The 18,024-nt window shown below is 41.9% G+C and overlaps 1 protein-coding gene across 1 annotated transcript in view; it reads left to right on the forward strand.

Moving 5' to 3' along the window:
* The first annotated feature begins 290 nt into the window (after nt 1–290).
* Nucleotides 291–18,024, forward strand: part of MRPS31 (mitochondrial ribosomal protein S31) — a 31,816-nt gene continuing 14,082 nt past the window's right edge. Inside the window, exons 1-4 of the mRNA XM_045014888.1 lie at nt 291–496; nt 4,576–4,875; nt 6,105–6,263; nt 15,781–15,927. Coding sequence (XP_044870823.1) covers nt 414–496; nt 4,576–4,875; nt 6,105–6,263; nt 15,781–15,927 — 689 coding nt within the window. The 5' untranslated portion in view covers nt 291–413. The remainder of the gene's footprint in view (nt 497–4,575; nt 4,876–6,104; nt 6,264–15,780; nt 15,928–18,024) is intronic.

Consider the following 18,024-nt stretch of genomic DNA (forward strand, 5'->3'; position numbering starts at 1 on the left):
GCCAACTGCCTGTGAACAAAGTGACTTGCCCAAGGTCACACAGGAAACCTGTGGTAGTGCCAGGAATTGAATCCAGGTCTCCTCACGCCCAATCCTCTGGCCACAGGACCATCTGACCTCTCCTCCCACTGGGGAAGCTCCTGGCCCACAACATAAAACGCTGTTATTTAAATACACACGCCTGTAAACGTGTCCCTTTCACTCTGCCCGCGCTAGGCACCAGCTGAGGGCACCAGCTAGCTCCCACTTGCAGAACACGAGGCCAGGCCTCCCCTATGGGAATCGATCCCGGCACCAGTTCCCTTGGATACTGTTTCCAGACGGAAAGTTGAGGAAGGGACCCACGCCAGGAGGGGGGCCGGTTAGAGGCGCGGACACGCCGACCGTCGCTCTCTAGACTCTGGGCTGCCGCGATGTGGAGCCGCGTCTCTGCCGTCGGGAGCCGCTGCCGCCTCCTCTCCTCCCCCCGGGGCGCCCAGGACCCGGGACCGGGCAGGTGAGCTCCCCGCGCTGCCCTGCGTGGGGCGGGTCGCTGAGCGCGTGTCCGTCAGGCCGCTCCGGGTGCCGCGACGTGCCAGTAGCGGCCCCGAGAGGCCGCCGGCCGCGCTCGCAGTGGGACGGACCCGCCTGAAACGCGGTTCGGTCTGTGCCGGCGGCGCCCGGCCGGGAACCCCGGGCTGCGCCTTTCCGGGGGGGACTGAATTGGCGGGGATTGGCCGCGGCCGGGGGTACAGGGACACGCCCCGCCCCAGAGCCCGGCCCGCGGCTTTTAACAAGCGCCACCGAAGGATGTTCTTGTCCGGCCTCCCAGCGCTCCGGGGAATCTTCCGCTGTTTCCTGGGGGTGGCCCGACTAGTGCGGTGACATCAGTGCTGGCTGACATTTAGCCCAGGCCCACTCCACTGACTGCAGTGGGAGTAGGCGGGTCTTCGTGTGGCTTTTTTTTACAGAGCAGCAGCCGGGCAGGTGTGTTTTCTGAGGCTACTTTTAACTAATTTTCTGACCTGGGTTTCAAGTGAATGTAGTTGAAGTCCAGAAGGGACTATTGGATCATCTAGTCTGCTCAGTGGTTTGAGCATTGGCCTGCTAAACCCAGGGTTGTGAGTTCAATCCTTGAGGGGGCCCCTTAGGGATCTGGGGCAAAAATCAATACTTGGTCCTGCTAGTGAAGGCAGGGGGCTGGACTTGATGCAAGGTCCCTTCTAGTTCTAGGCGATTGGTATATCTCCAATTATTATTATAATAATAATTTAAAAAACCTGCAAGCCTTTATATTTCATTGTTACTTCTGTCTTGATCCCAACAGCTTGTGTGTGGCTAAAGGATCTCTCCCAGAAAGGCATCCAGTCTTAGTTTGGAGACACAAAGAGACTGAATGAGCCCCTTCCCTTAGTACAGGGGTTGGCAACCTTTCAGAAGTGGTGTACCGAATCTTCATTTATTCACTATAATTTAAGGTTTTGTGTGCCAGTAATACATTTTAACGTGTTGAAACGGTCTCTTTCTATAAGTCTATAATATATAACTAAACTATTGTTGTATGTAAAGTAAATAAGGTTTTAAAAATGTTTAAGAAGCTTCATTTAAAAGTAAATTAAAGTGCAGGCCCCCCCCTTCCCCCCCCCCCGGACTGGTGGCCAGGACCCAGGCAGTGTGAGTGCCACTGAAAATTAGCTCGCGTGCCAAAGGCCTTAGTAGTTTGTTTCAGTGGTTTCTCCTCCACTTCCAAAAAAATTTGCTTTATTTCTAATTTGAGTTTGTCTGACTTCAGCTTCCTGCCATTTTTTTAATGCTTTTCTTCACTAGATTAAAGAGTCTTTTGAACCCAGTATTTTCTCCCTCCGAAGGTGCTGAAACACTGTAATCAAGTATCAGAGGGGTAGCCGTGTTAGTCTGGATCTGTAAAAGCAGCAAAGAATCCTGTGGCACCTTATAGACTAACAGACGTTTTGCAGCATGAGCTTTCGTGGGTGAATACCCACTTCGTCGGATGCAAGTAGTGGAAATTTCTAGGGGCAGATATATGTGTATATAGCAAGCAAGAAGCAAGCTAGAGATAACGAGGTTAGTTCAATCAGGGAGAATGAGGCCCTGTTCTAGCAGTTGAGGTGTGAAAACCAAGGGAGGAGAAACTGGTTCTGTAGCTGGCAAGCCATTCACAGTCTTTGTTTAGTCCTGAGCTGATGGTGTCAAATTTGCAGATGAACTGAAGCTCAGCAGTTTCTCTTTGAAGTCTGGTCCTGAAGTTTTTTTTGCTAAAAAAAGCAAAAGAACTTCAGGACCAGACTTCAAAGAGAAACATTATTTATATATATATATATACACATACATATACATACATATACATATATACACATATACATATATCTGCCCCTAGAAATGTCCACTACTTGCATCCGACGAAGTGGGTATTCACCCACGAAAGCTCATGCTGCAAAACGTCTGTTAGTCTATAAGGTGCCACAGGATTCTTTGCTGCTTTTACTGTAATCAAGTCACTTCTTTTTGATAAGCTGAACAGACTGAGCTCTCTGTATCTCACTGGAAGTCCCGTGAATCACTTCTACGGCTCTTTTCTTCACCCTCTCTTTTTTCACATTGTTTTTAAAATGTGGACACGAGAACTGTCCACAGTATTCCAGCAACAGCATGCCATGTACAGCGGTAAAATCACCTCCCTGCTTCTACTCGCTGCTTCCCTCTTTCTACAGCTGAGGAACGCATTGGCTCTTTCTGCTGCAGCATCACAATGGGAGCTCATGTGCAGTGTTGCTTTTCAACTATAACCCCAAAATCTTTAAGGTATTTGTCCTCACAACGGTGGGGAAAGTACTAGTATCCCCATTTTTACAGATGGGGAACTGAGATACAGCGAGACTAAAAGCTTATTCTAAACCAGAAGTTATACAGGTGTATGGTAAGCTGTGAATTTATACCCCTATATTTATACCAGTATCAGTGGACTCTCCTAGTGCTTCTCTCTGGTTTAGCCCCTATTGCTTTGGAAGCAGTTTAGGATTTAAAACACTACTTAAGTACCAGTATGATAGTAGAGATGTCATGAAGTGTTTTCAAGGGCAGCTGGGTCACTTCATGTCATTTTCTTTCCCACTCCTCGGTGTCATTTGTGGAAGGTCTTCTCATCCAAGGCAGTAGACTGCTCAATGAGCTGGTAGTGCTGCCAGAGAACGGGGCTGCACATTATTAGCATCCATCCACTGTTGGTGTCCGTTGTTATGTAGCTTATCATATACAAAAGTAAAAAAGTATCATGTCTCTTCTTCTAACTTGTAACTCCAAACTGCTATATATATATTTGTGGTCTCATTAGCACTTAAAGTGTGTGTGCGTGGGAGCAATAAAGCAATGCTGTCTGTTGGTACAGATGTATGCCCAAAGCATTGGATAAAAATGAGCCTGGTTTGGAAACCAGTATATTTTACAGGGCACTGGAAACATTTAATCACTTCCAATAAGAATTTGCGTGTGTGTGTGTGTGTGATCTATCTATATATATCTTTTTTTTACTTCAGAACTGCCTGTTTTCCATCTTGAATAAACTACACAAGCAAGGTATCCTAATAATGGAAGGATATCCTCTTTCTGTACAGTGTTGAATGTTTGGAGGGTATTTTGAAGAACTGGTAATGCAAAGTATATAATATAGTAGTTATTGTAAGTGGCTACAGCTTTCCCATGTTCATTTCTAAACTGCTCCTAATGCTTCATGCAGGGAGCAAATAATTACTTCCAATAATTAATGTAAAATGATGGGAAAAGATGCTTTTGGGGGAAAAATTATGGAGAGACTGAATTGTAGTGGATAATAGCAAAGTCTGCTTGGTGTAAGTCAGAAGGCTTTCCGTAGCCTCCTTAATTAATGGGGTTGTGAAGTGTTACTTAGTTTTTTTGTTCACAGTGTGCTTTTTTTCACCGATGGTGTTGGTTTATGCCTGTTTCATTTTCTTTGTAGTATACTAATGTTTGGAATATATGTAGGTGCTTTTAAGCAGCCCATGAAGACGTACTTTGTACCGTTGCTGTGGTTACTCTGCTTAATATGTCAAAATGCTGAGACTGAAAATGTTGAATGAGTGTGAAAAATATTCTGATGGATATGTGTGGCATTTGTAGTCATCTTTTGTTTTCCTAGAGTTCTAATGTGTTTACCTGTCAGACCTTAGTTGCTGATTTTTCTGATGAGGTTCTGAAGTTACCTGGTTTTCCAGTAGCTTTAACAAAGGCACAAGGTCACGGTGTATACCTCAGCCCAAAATGAAGCCCACAGTTTGTTATAGTTATCAAACTCTTGTGGGGATTCCAACATCTCAGCATACTGTTTAGTGCAGAGAGTTACTTGTTGCCTTTTGATTCAGTTCATTCATGGAGAAAAGAAAGCTGTTTACGTTATATTGCAGAAATCATAAAGAGTAAATGGTTTATTAGACCTGCCTTCAGAGTACAATTGTACATTCAAGTTACCCAGTTCAGTTTGTGCAAAATTAGGCCCAATCAGTTATGACTAACAAAGCAGTTCTGTGTAATTTATACCTTTTCCCTTCCTATCTTGTCTAGTAAAGCACAGAAGTGCTTTAGCACTAGCACTGGATTCTACAACAAGAAAGATGAATCTGCCACTTCTACAGACAGTAGTGCTGAGAAGGCTTCAGAGAATCAGGAGAAGGCAACACCAGGAAATGCAAAGAAGAATTTGTTGAACATTATTAGTGAAATGAAAGTAGAATTAAGTTCAAAGAAGAAGTTCCAGATACTAAAAACACTGAAGACCAAGGAGCAAACCAAGGACCAGCCAGAAAGTATGGAGAGTGCAAGTAGCATGTTTCAGAAAGCTACAGCAGACAGTAAAGCTAAGAGGTAAAATGCAATATGCACAGTTCAAGTGTTTCTTCTTTGAAGTAGACTCTATTAATCTCTAGGACAAAATATTAGCATGCCTCTGATAGAGTGGGTATTTACCCACGAAAGCTTATGCACCAATACGTCTGTTAGCCTATAAGGTGCCACAGGACTCCTTGTCACTTAGGACAAAATAGTTGCATAAAATGTCTTTTTCTTTGTATAGAAAAGAATCCTCTATGGGAACAGTCCTTTTGGTAATGGCACAACTGTACCCTGCAAAAAGCAATAACAAATGGCATAGTTGCACTAAGCATGTATATTTACTACATACTTGTTTTCTTGGAATTGAAGCCTCAAAATGAAATATTACTAGCTGTCCACAGACAATCAATTTAAGGGGAGTGAGGGAATTTTCCCTTTGAAATGTCATTACTCAGTTATGAGAAAATAAAATCTGGGAAAGGGAAAAAGTAAATCTCTTTTTAATTGCCTCTCTTTGTACACAATTGATCATATACAGCTAACTTATTAAAATGTAAATATGCAGATAAACTCAGTTGTTTAGTTACAGTCTGAGAAAATCTTTTATCTGAATAAGGGCATACTTACAGAAATATATACTCCTGCGGGAATTCTGTACCCTGTGGGGGGCACAGAATTCATACCTTCTGCAGATTTCTTGTCTCCCCTGTAGAAAAATGGGGGAGCCAAGAAATCTGTGAGGAACACATGCCCCTTCCACGGCAGCCTGGGCATGTCTGCTGGGAGCAGCTGGTAGCAGATCACCGTGGGAGGGGAAGAGGGAGGCTGGGCCTGCTTGCGTGCATCTGTGGAGAGACATTAAGGGGGTGGGACTGGGCTCCTGCCTTAATGCGAATGAGTGAGACTTAGGGCATGTCTTCACTGGCAACGTTAAAGCGCTGTCACGGCATTAACTACTCTGTTTGTTTAGGAAGGGTTGAGCAAAGCGCCTTTTTTTTTTTTTTTTAAAGCTTTTTTGATGGTGGTTCAGTAACATTAGGTTATCCCTACCATGATTTAAGAACACCAGCTCTGCAGTGCCACCCAGCCTCTGGCAGTTTTGTGCATCAAGAGACAAACTTGGGTCTCTTCTTTGATAGCATATAACTATTACCTTTAAGTCATTAAGACATAAAATAACCAGTTACAATAAAAAATGGCTTGTGAAATAATGACCCATAAGACCTTGATTTTTTGTTTTTTACCTCTGTTGTCTCTTACAGGAGCAAGCCTCTCAATCCAGAATTGGTGGAAGCTGCCTCTGCTGTTGCATCTTCCTTACCTTTCGACAGGAAACAGACAGTATCAGATTTACTTGCACAACTAAGGAAGCATGAAGAAGCCACTGATGCACAGAAAAAAGGAGAAACAACTAACATAAGGTCTGTAGATTGAATATTTCCCAATAGTGCTGAAGCCTCTAATATTACACTGTCAAATGTAAGGTGGTTGAGGACTTTATATCAGAAAAACTGCTCTAAAAAGATATGCTTGAGTATGTTATCCTTCTTTAAAAAGCTAATAACTGAAGTGCAGTTAGTCTGTTTGTACTAAATTCCTTCTGTAACTTTTGAGCCATCCAGCTTGCATCCTTCCTCTAGAGCAGCCTTTCAAAATTCTAGTGCCTGCTTTCCCTTGGTTGGTCCGTCAGTCTGTTGAAGTATCATTAGATTTATTTTTTGCATCTTCATCAACCATCACTGAGATAGAAAGTCTGAAAATTCATCTATGTGGACTGGTAAATTTTAATGGCTGCGTTTTGAAAGCTGCACTAAGTAAAGCAACCTCTATTTTAAGTCCCACCCTACCCTTAAAAAATTTCCAGGCAGCCCAATAAACTCATCCCTTGGCACAGATCTTTTTTTTCCTAATGTGGCTTCTGGCCAGGCAAACAACACTTATTTAGAAACTGAAGGAATTGTGTATACTGCCCTTCTGTTTGGTGATGACTAAAGACAGGCTGCTGACTTTTATGCTACTTTCAATGTAACAGCTCAGAAAATGCTGAATATAAAAAAGAAAACTGGATCTTCAGCAACTGAGAATGTAGAAGCCTGTGATTATGCAGGTTGGCAGTAACAAACTACAAGTAGCTTACAGATTTATTTTTAATATGTCACATGAAAGTAGCTAGATTTGGGGCAAATTCAGATAATGAATTAACGGGTAAAGTGATAGGAAATGTGGATTTATAAGACTGATGAAAAGTTATTTGTGGGGTTTTATAAGGGTTAGTTATAGGGCCTTTTGTGTTCAGTAAATATACCCATGAGTAGTAGAGAAAGTAGCCAGCACTGTTAATATTTGCTGCTGGTATATGCCATTTCCAGCAGTGAAAACTAAGGAGGATTGTGACAGTCTAGATGGTTACAAATAAACAAAATGGTGGGGAAGCACAATGGTAGATAAATGTTAACTTCATTAAATATAAGGTAATGCATATTCTTGAGAGAGTGTCTTTGGGAAAGAGAGAAACTATGTAACCTTCCCATACAGGTGGATGAATTTGTAATTCTCAATCAAGAGAGCTAGGGGTTATTGTGGACAGGTAAATAAAGTTCTCTCTTCAGATGCTTAGAAGCGTGTGTGCTTTTAAAAAAAGTGGTGGTGGAAACTACGAAGACACTAGATAATGCACAATGGTATACATTTCCCTGGAGTAACATGTTCAGTTTAAGTCTTCTACTCTCAACAGAAATATAAAACATTCAGAGAGGGTTGATAGAAGTGGTTAGAGATGCTGTGGGTATTGCATATCTTTGGATTATTTAGGTCAGTGGTTTTCAACCTTTTTTCATTTGCAGACCCCTAAAAAATTTCAAATGCAGATGTGGACCAGTGTTCTCTTTCATTTTTCCCACGCATGTACAGAATGAATTTTGTTATGTGCAGGACATCACCTCCATATTGATGCACATAACAAAATTCATGGGGTGGGGATGGGGCCGAAGGGTTTGGAGTGTGTGAATGGGACTCAGGGCTGGGGCAGAGGATTCAGGGGCGGGGCGGGGGGTTTGAGGGGCTTGAGGGCTCCGGCTGGGAGTTTGGGCTCTGGGGTGAGGCCGGGGATAAGGGGTTTGGGGTGATAGGACCCCCTGCAGCAGCACCTGGGGTGGGGTGGGGAGAGGAGCCTCTCTCCCAGCTGTGGCAGGTCCATGCCAGGGCTGTGGGAGGGTCACCTTTCCCCTGACCGCAGCAAGTCGGGGCAGGTCCGTGCTGGGGCCGGCGGGAAGAGCCGCCTCTGCCGGAGGAGAGGCATCTCTCCCCGCTGCAGCCCTGCGCCTCTACGCGGGGCTTAATAGGCAGCTGCGTAGCTTAGAGCGTACTTAGGTGCAGTCTCCTTTGGGAAATCTTCGTCATAGTCTCTGGACCTCCCCGAGTCCATGGACCATAGCTTGAAAACCATTGATTTAGGTGAAAGAGTTAGAGGAGACTTGACTGAGCTGTGTAAAAACAGATCATTTTCTCCATTTAGTTCTTGTATAGTCTTAAGGAAAGGCTAAAGGAAATACTGTAAGTTAGGATGAACAAACAGGGCGATATTTCTTCCTATTTTGTATAGTGAACACATTGCTGCTGGATGTTGAGGCAGAGTGTTTGGCTGGATTTGAATGGATTAATTGCTTGCAACTAGGGCTTGATTAAATTAACCAGACACCTACTAGCCAGTGATAGATTTGAAAGAGGCCCCACAAGTAAGACTTTGGGCAATGCCCTGGTGAGAAGCCCAGCACTCCTTGCTACAAGCTGCTGAGAAGGATACTTGTTCCTTGGTCCCTGTTTGGGGTTCTGTGTTTAGCATACAGACTGTACTACCCTCCACCTACTGAAAAGGAGAGGGAACTTGGTCTTTACTCCTCATTCAAGGCCCTCTGGCTTCCCTAAGTGGGTAGAGTGTTTGCTCTTCCTTCCAGGAGCTGTGAGAAGTAGTAGTTCTACTCTACTGTACCATTCTGTGGGGTTTTAGAATCCCTGCTGTTCCCAAGTAATAGTTCCAGAGCTTGCTATTCTGTTGCTCATAGCTTTCCCAAGTAGCAGCAGCAACATGAATTTGACAGTTTCACTCCCTCCTACAGAGTTCAGAATAGAGGCAGTGAAAACTAACTAGAATCTAGTTAATTACAGACTGCTTCTGCTTAGTTTAACTAAGAATTATCAGAGGCACCAGACCAGTCTGTGGTTTGAAAGACACTGCTATATTAGTGAGCATTTCATTCACATTTGTCAGGTTAACTTCACAATAATCATTATTATTTATATTACTACTTTTGCAGTGGCAACTAGAGAGGGCAGGCCTCAATGTGCTAGATACTGTATATACCGGATGAAAAGTTAGATTCTGCCTCAGACTTTGCAGTTTAAAAAAACTGTTTAAAACCCTTTTACTTAAATGAAAGCTTGAATCCTGCAGAAATTGAGAGCTGAGGTCCCCACACTGACCAGTGAATGCGCTGTACTCATTCATAAGTGGATTTTTTCAGCCCTGCTTGCCACTGTGTAAGACAACTCATTATTTTCTTTGTGGGGTGGGAAGACGTGGTTTTCCTCCCCCATCCCACATATTCTGTGTTGTACAATTGACTAGGTGCATCATGGCTGGATTACCATTCTTTGAAGCATCAAGTACTGTTTGCTTCTGAGACAGGATACTGAACTAAGTGGACCACTGGTCTGAGACAGTAGATATTTTATGTAAAACTCTCAGAAATGGATGTAAATAACTGAAATACCTACACAAGCATAAGAACCATACAATATAACATTGTTACTATAAATCAGAATATTCAGATTTATGAGGCGATATAAAATGATGATTAAGATAATTATAGCCAAGAAGTCTGAGCTTATATTGTGCTTTTCATACAGTCTGCCCTCTGGATGTCACTGTTGTACAGTCTTCTCCCATCAGTTTGTTTTGTAGACATATTGAGGACAGCATGTTCACTAGAAGAGGGGAAAAATTAATGATACAGGATTTTATTCTTTTTAGTGTCAGAAGAAGTTTTGCTTAATGGAAATTACAACACCACCATAGGAAAATAAATTCAGCAATATTAAAGGTTAGAATTATATCAACAGAAGGAAAGGAATTCCGAACTAAAGCTAAAATGCACCCTGAATTCTCCTTCTCTTGTTCTTTTTTAACCCATGTAGTGCACAAGATCATTCCTGTTCAGATATATCTGCAGTACTTATACATAGTGGGTTGAATGGGGGATGAAGTTTCAGTTGGAAATCTGACATTCCTTGTTGTGGAAGGAAGTCGGGCCGTAAATATCTTTCTGGTTTTGTTTTTGGTTAATTTCTTGTTTCTTTCTCAATGTGTTAGAGAAAATATGTGTAAGATGAACAACATGATTGGCATAATACCATGCAATCACTTGTTTTAAAAACTATTATGAAAACATATTTGCTCACTTTTCATGCACCAGTGACACAACATTAGGACTCTAGCCATCCAAAATTGTGACACTGTGGACTGTGTATTAGATTCCCAGCATAGCCAGAAGAAAGTTTGGCCAGTTGTGCAGACCCTCAAAGAGAACTGATCAGAGGGAGTGTGATCGCTATGAAGTACAACAACATTCTATCGTTTTAGCATGGTTGCCAAGTAAAACAGTTGGGCTGGGCAATCTGTGACTTTGCTTCTGGCAAGGGCAGACTGCATGATGCTAGTCAGACCCTCAGAAAACTTGTGAAGTCTCTGGATCATCTCTAGCTCATAAATGCCAAGAATAACAGTAACAGAAAATAATTACTAAAATAAGAGAGATCCAGAGGAACTGAACTTCTTTTGTTAATGTCAGATTTAAAATTAACCTTAGAAAAAATCAAGATTCTGAACATTTTAGGGCATCTTTTTGTTGTAAGTAGTTATTTTGAAGAACTCCTCTGATTTAAACCATCCAAAAGAGAATATTTAAATATATACTTTATGACACTCTTCAAGCATCGCAACAGTGGGAATATATATATTGCATTTAGGTATACAAAGCTTTCTTTTTGACCTAATTTGTTTCTGTTCTTTTAATACCACACCTGTTCCCTTGAAAAGAGATTTTTATCTATTAAAACCCACGCCCTGTAGTTTAACCGATTTTTATCGTTCTCACTTGCACTGTCCCAAAATCTAATAATGGCTTTTAGCTTTTAACAGTCCTTCTCCCTAAAGGCATAGACACAACTTTATATCTAAAGAGTTTTATCTAAAGAGTTCTGTCACTATAACTACAATCCTTGTTGAGGGTAGTAACCAGGAGAATTGACACAAATATATGGCCAAGATTCTCCAGCTTTTATCAAAATAATAATTAATAAGTTGTTGCCTTTAGCTCTCATGCCCTGACTGTATTGAAGGGAGGGGGAACAGCAGCCCAGAACAGTCATTAGTTTTCCCACCTCCCATTAGGACATCATCTGGCCAGGGCCTGCCAGACCTTCCTAAACCAAAGACCTGACTGGAGCTCCCTAACTCCCAGCGATAGACAAATCTGTGATCTATGCAAACTACTACTTGCTGAACCTTTCATTAAAAGTTCAGGTGCTCTTACAAATCTTAACCATTAGCATGGGAAGGTGGGTGGATGGCAAACTTCTAGTTTCTTAATCAAAACGTGCAGTACCAAGAGGATGTCTAAGTGTATTCTGTTGACACTTCCTTTTTCACCCAAACTTGTAATCTCATATAAAAAAGAGAAATCAAGTTAATTTGACAAGATCTGTTTTCCATAAACCCTTGTTGAATGGCATTATTTATATTACCTTCCTATAATTCTTGATTAATCGAGTCCATTATCAGTCATTCCAGTATTTTGGTGAGGATCTATTTCAGGCTGACAGATCTATAATTACCTGGTTCATCCTATTTACTCCTTTTAAATACTGGCACAGTGTTAGCTTACCTTTCTTCTAGAACTTTCCCAGTGTTCCAAAAGTTCCTGGAAAATTAACATAAGCAGACCAGAGAGCTCCTCAGTCAGTTAACTTGCATCAGAGATTTTAAAATATTTGAACCTGTTGATCTAAAAATATCTAACTTTTAGTAGCTGCTGTTTCATGTCCTCCGTAGCCGCTGTTGGAATGAAAAGTATTCCATCATCGTGACATAACTACATCATCTGCCTTTATCTCAAATACAGAACTTCTGCCTTTTCTGGACTATCCTTAAGGCTGGGAGTCTTTCAAGGAGGTCCCAGAAGTCACGGATTCCGTGACTTTCCAGGACCTCCATGGCTTTTGCAGTGGCTGGTGCTGCTGACCCTATGGCTGCCCACACCTGCTCGGGTAGCCCCTCGCCCGGAGAGGCAGTAGCACTGATGGGGCCCCGGGCTGGCCCCCACCTGGAGTGTCTCTCTCTCCTCTTGCCCTCAGATCAGGAGCAGCAGCCGTGGCCGCTGGAGCACCCTCCACAGAGCAGCAGCAGCAGCATCCACCAGTGTGCGCCCCCCCTCCTCCAGCACCTAAAATTTAGTTGGGGTATTTATAGCACAAGTCATGGACAGGTCATGGGACGTGACTTTTTCTTTATTGCCTGGGACCTATCCATAACTTTTACTAAAAATACCCGTGACTAAATCATAGACTTTAATTATCATTGACAATTCTACCATTTCCATATGATTCATATTTATGATCATCAACTTCACCTTTCTTACATTTATTATAGCTGTTTATTTTTTTTATAGCTACTTTCACTTCTCCACTAAATCAGGTTGGTGTTTGACCAGTTTGGCCTTTTTTCTCATTTGTGGAATGTGTCTTCTTTGGCACTTAGTAAAATGTTCTTAAATAATTCCTAATAACCATTTACATTTTTCTGTTTAAAGTCTTCCTCTCAACTGATTTGACTCGTAGCTATTTTTAACTTTTTGAAACTGGCCCTTTTAAAGCACCAAGTACGGTATATACCAGGGGTCTCAAACTCAAATGACCCCGAGGGCCGCATGAGGACTAGTGCATTGGCCCGAGGGCCGCATCACTGACACGCCCCCTTGCTGCCCCTGGCCCCACCCCCAATCCATCCCTTCCATGAGGCCCCGCCCCTGCCCTGTCTCTTCTCCACCTCCTCCCCTAAGCGCGCGGCTCCCCGCTCCTCCCCCATCCCTCCTGGAAAGTGCTAAGCGCCACCAACAGCTTTTTCAATGCACTCTTCCAATCCTTGAAATATGTCACGTCCCGTTGTGATACCCTTCAGTGGCATTAAGTCTAGCAATTCTTCAGTTATATTCAAATTGCAGTCCACACCTCTAATGAACACTGCACACTGTGCGGTATCTGATACATCTGTACTCTCATCAAGAGCAATTGAAAATACTTCAAAGTCTTTTGCCATTTGAATCAATTGTTTTTGCACATTATCAGCTAAATCCATTATCCTGCAGGCAACTGTATTTGCAGACAAGCTTATGCCTTCAAAAACTTTCTTCCTATCAGGACATAAAATTTCACTGGCCTTCATAAGACATTCTTTTATGAATAAGCCTTCTGTAAAAGGTCGCGATGATTTAGCTATCATTTCGCTTATCACAAAACTTGCTCTTACTGAATCTTCGCTAGACTTGTTAATCCCTGAAAATAAATTTCTTTGCTTGGCAAATGCTGCTTTAAGTTGCTGAACTTTTTCCTCTCGGATTTTTCCGGTGAATGCATCATATTTTTCACCGTGCATCGTGTCATAGTGCCGACGCACGTTATACTCCTTGGGAACAGCAATCGTTTGCTGACAAATAAGGCATTGAATTTTATCTTTTACCTCTGTGAAAAAATATAAATTCTCCCATTTGTCTTGGAAAATTCTCTTTTCTTCCATGAGTGTTCTTTTTTTTGACGAAGTCATTTCCAAGCAGTTTTAATAAATATATACACTCAGTAATGCACCTCACTCAAAGGACAAAACACGCACTTAGATTTACTGCCTAAGGCTCTGGGAGGGAGTTTGGGTGGGGGTGGGGGAGGGGGTCTGGAGTGCAGGCTCTGTGCTCGGTGCAGGCTCCAGGCTGCAGCAGGGGGTGGGGGTGCAGGCTTTGGGACGGAGTTTGGGGATAGGAGGGGGTGCAGGGGTGAGGGCTGTGGGGCTGAGGGTGAGGGGTTTGAGGCATTGGAGAGGCTCGGGGCATTGGAGAGTCTCAGGACTAGGGGAAGGGCAGCCTGCCCTGGCCCTAGTGCAGGGGGGCGCTAGGACCCTGCGGCAGCAGGTGATGCCGGAAGCCGGCATAGCGGAGGAGTGGAGTCAGCGTGAGCTCCCGGGCAGGCTACTGGGCGGTGAAGGGGCAGGAAGTGGGGGCCGGGAGACACTGGGGGGAGGCGCGTGGGGGCGGCAGGTGGGGCCAGGGGAGAGACCCGGCCCCAAACATTGGGGAGCAGCGCGCGGGGAGCTTAGGCACAGAAAATAACTCGGGGAGGGGGGCGGGGGTGAGGGGAGTTTGGCGGCGACAGGAAGTAACTGGGGGAGCTCCGCGGGCCGCAGGGAAGAGCTCCGAGGGCCGCATGCGGCCCGCGGGCCGCATGTTTGAGACCCCTGGTATATACCAACTGTTACTTGTATGGACTTTATTCTGTTTGCACGTAAATTGTGATAAAGTTATGATCACTTGTACTTAAGCTACCACTAGTTTTTAGTTCTGCGATCAGTTCCTGTTTGTCAAGGTGATGTCTAATATAGAATGTCCCTGTGTTCAATTTAACACTTCTTGAGTTAAGAAATTGTCATCTGAAATATTTAGAAATTCTGAGGACTTTTTAGTAGTTGAAGCGTGAGACCTCCAGTGTAAGTTGCTCAGATTGAACTCCCCCAGGATAGTACATTTTCCCCCTCACATTGTAGATAGGAGCGTAAGGAGATGGTCGTCCTATTCTCTGGTATGATTTGGTGGTCTGTAGCAGACACAGAGTAGTATCCCATCTTGTTTTTTATCACTTAATAGATCAAGATGGTTTTCTTCTGTCAGTGACTCAGAAACAGGTAATGCCATTTTTGACATAGAGTGCCTTCCTCCATCCCTTTTGCCCACTCGATCCTTCCTAAATCAGTTTTATCCATTGATTTATTTTTTTTAACATTCCAATAGTGCAAATCTATCCACTAGGTTTCAGCAATACCAACTAGATTGAATTTGTGCTTCTAGATGAACAATTCCAGTTCCTTTTGTTTATTATCCTGGGTGTATAGGCAATTAAAGAATTTCTTTTCTTCGCATTCCTTGGTGCATTGATTGATTAACTTTGTTCTCAACATCTTGATATTCTGTTAAATGACTACTCATTAGTTTCCATTTTTCACCCTCTACTTTTTTTGTTATTTTAATACCCTTCTGACTACTCTGGCCAGCCATTCCCCTAGAAAATTGGTTCCCCTGCTGCGGAGATGGAAGCCATCCAAACTGTACAGCCCCTTTTCCACATAGAAGGTGAACCAGTGTTCCTCACGCTAAATCCCTCTATCTCCAAGCACAGGATCTGTAGCTATGATCTTTGAAACTCCCCTGTTTGCTGCACATGTTTGCATTAATGTCTAATGCGTTCTCTGAACATAGTATATGGCAGCATAAAATAAACTAAAAATATTTCAATTTGCAATTCAAAGAATGTTCATTGGATTTTCTCTTCAAGGAGTGCAGTAACTGGCATATGTTTGCTAAATTGAATTTTTTTGTTAAATTTAGGAAATAACTGGTAAGTGGGATTTTCTTTTTTCTAAAAAAACAAGACTTGCATATTCCATGACTTCAGAATGTCAACGGATGTTTTGTGGCGATGTCGTCTAGTTCTTTCATATAGTTTGTCCAATATAGGCTTATGAAAACAATTGGGAATAATTTGCCTTATTAAAGCATGTAACTAAGCTTGCTACCGTTTCATACTGTGGAATTTTCATTGTTCTGCTTGTCTTTTTGATGTCAGCAACGTTATTGCAGACATGAAGATTGGGAAACGCCATCTCACCCGTGGTGTATCCAGGCCATCCAGTCAGATTTCATTTGATGATGATGATGGGCAAGGTGACATGTTTCAAAGAGGTGTCCTGTCTGAATTTGCTGGAAGTAAAAGGTACTCTCTACTTGCCTGTTTTCTCTTTGTGCTTCTTCCCACAATAAAATATTAACCAGTTAAGTTTTTAAATTCTAGTAATAAAGAAACACCAACTATACTCCAAAACTTCAAAGCTAAAGAGTTCTCCGTGAGTTTCTGTATCTTCCACAAAAATGCTCTGACTCTACATACAGGATACTGCAGGAAACAAAAGAAAATGTGTTTCTAACACTATTTTATAAGTAGTTGTTTTTTCCAAACATAGTATTAAAGTAGATTATTACAATTAACTATGTTACACTAAACTGATCAAAGTAAATGCAGTTTTTTAGTATTAAACCTGATTGTTGCAAATGTTTGATGCTAGTATATAATCTACTTTTTGACTTCACTGTTTGAGTGGTTTTTGAATGCATCACTTATGCACAATATTTTTGCATCTCATTCTCTAACATGTTATGGGATGGGGAAAAAACTTTAAAGTGCTACTGTCATTTGAAGGAAAACTTTGAAAAATGGTCTGTGTAGATTTCACCAATTGAGTTTTTTTTCTTCTTGCTAAGGAAAATAGGAACTTTGCACCTGAGTCATTTCTTGAGTTTACTGTTGCCTCAGGCATGAAAATTGGAACTAATGATTTAAAATGGTTACTTGAGAATTCTCCCTGAAAATGGCAACACCTTTTGCTATTTTTTTAACTTAACCCAGGTTATTTTTACTCTGTTAAGAGAGCACCCTTACTTTGTTATACTGTAATTAGCTGGTGTCTCATCCTGTATTATGTCCCTAAAACACACAGTCTACGTGGCATCCTCACAGTCACTTGTCTTAGGATATTCTCCCCACATTTCTATTCCCAGTTAGATTATTTCCTTTTAAAAGTAACTAAATCTGACTTTAAGTGGAGTTAGAAGTTGAGAGAACCATGTTTATTGGCATATATGTGGGAAATTTGGAAGGCAGGATTTGCATAACTGAGAAATAAACATTCCTGGGTCAGTAGCTGTATAATGTCCTTGCATTCCTTGGCTGAAACAGATTTTTTTCAGTATATCAGAAAATTATGATTTTAAGTGAGGAACAAACGGGAGCATATGAATTCTTAAGCTATGTAGATCATAGTGTAAAAACCCAAAGGAGCTATATTCACAGTTATATCATCAGAAAACATCTGTAGATGCTGAAATGTTTCTAAGTAATATTATTTTTTCTGATTTTGGCAATTGTCTTATGTAGCCATTAGAAAAGTATGTTGAAGGCAGAGTTTCACATAGCTGGGAACAGTACATAATGGCTCCACTTCTCAACACCCCCCCCGCCCCCCCAAATGCAGCAAGTCATGGAGAGGGGATAGACAAGGCTGAGACTGGAGAACAGGGAACTGAACAAGGGAAGAGAATGAGCCCTCACTGACTTGTATGGAAACCTTTTGTCCCAAGGTTTTCAGTATTCTTGGGAAGCTGTAAATGAATCCAATGTAAGGAGCAGAATAACTAAATGCATTGTGAATTTTTGAATGGTTCAGTAGCCTGTTACCTTTAGGCTGAGGATATTAATTCATCCTAGGCTGGTAGAGACTGAAAGTCGTTTCAGTATGATACAGTGTGAAAGTGACGATACTAGAGTGGATCTCAATAGTATTTGACTTTGGCAAAAATTATTGCAATATGTAAATAAGTAATGTAAACGAAAAGCAACTTAGAATATAGACAATAAAAACAGCTGATATAGAATTGATCAAACACCTTACAATATTTTAATAAAAGGAAAGTAAAATATGTTTTGCAATGCATTTGAAAAGATTCCCTTCCTGTCACCAATTATATGAGAGTTCTCTGACCATCTTAGGTAATGAGGTTATGTTTAGTGTAAAAGTCTTGGTGTTGTTATATAAACTGTTCATTATGCAGATTTCAACTACCAGTCTCAAAGTTCAGATTTTTTCCTGTGGCTATAAAATTCTAACAGTCAAAAATACACTGTAATTAATGGGTGATGCTGCTTTATAGTAACTTGAACTAGTAACTTTATACTAGGTGTTTTGTTCCAAATCCTGCCTACATCTGCTACTAACATTATTGGAAGTTATGAATGGATAGGAAAATGTAATTCCAA

Source organism: Mauremys mutica, chromosome 1, assembly GCF_020497125.1.
Source record: "Mauremys mutica isolate MM-2020 ecotype Southern chromosome 1, ASM2049712v1, whole genome shotgun sequence".
Taxonomy (NCBI): Eukaryota; Metazoa; Chordata; order Testudines; family Geoemydidae; genus Mauremys; species Mauremys mutica.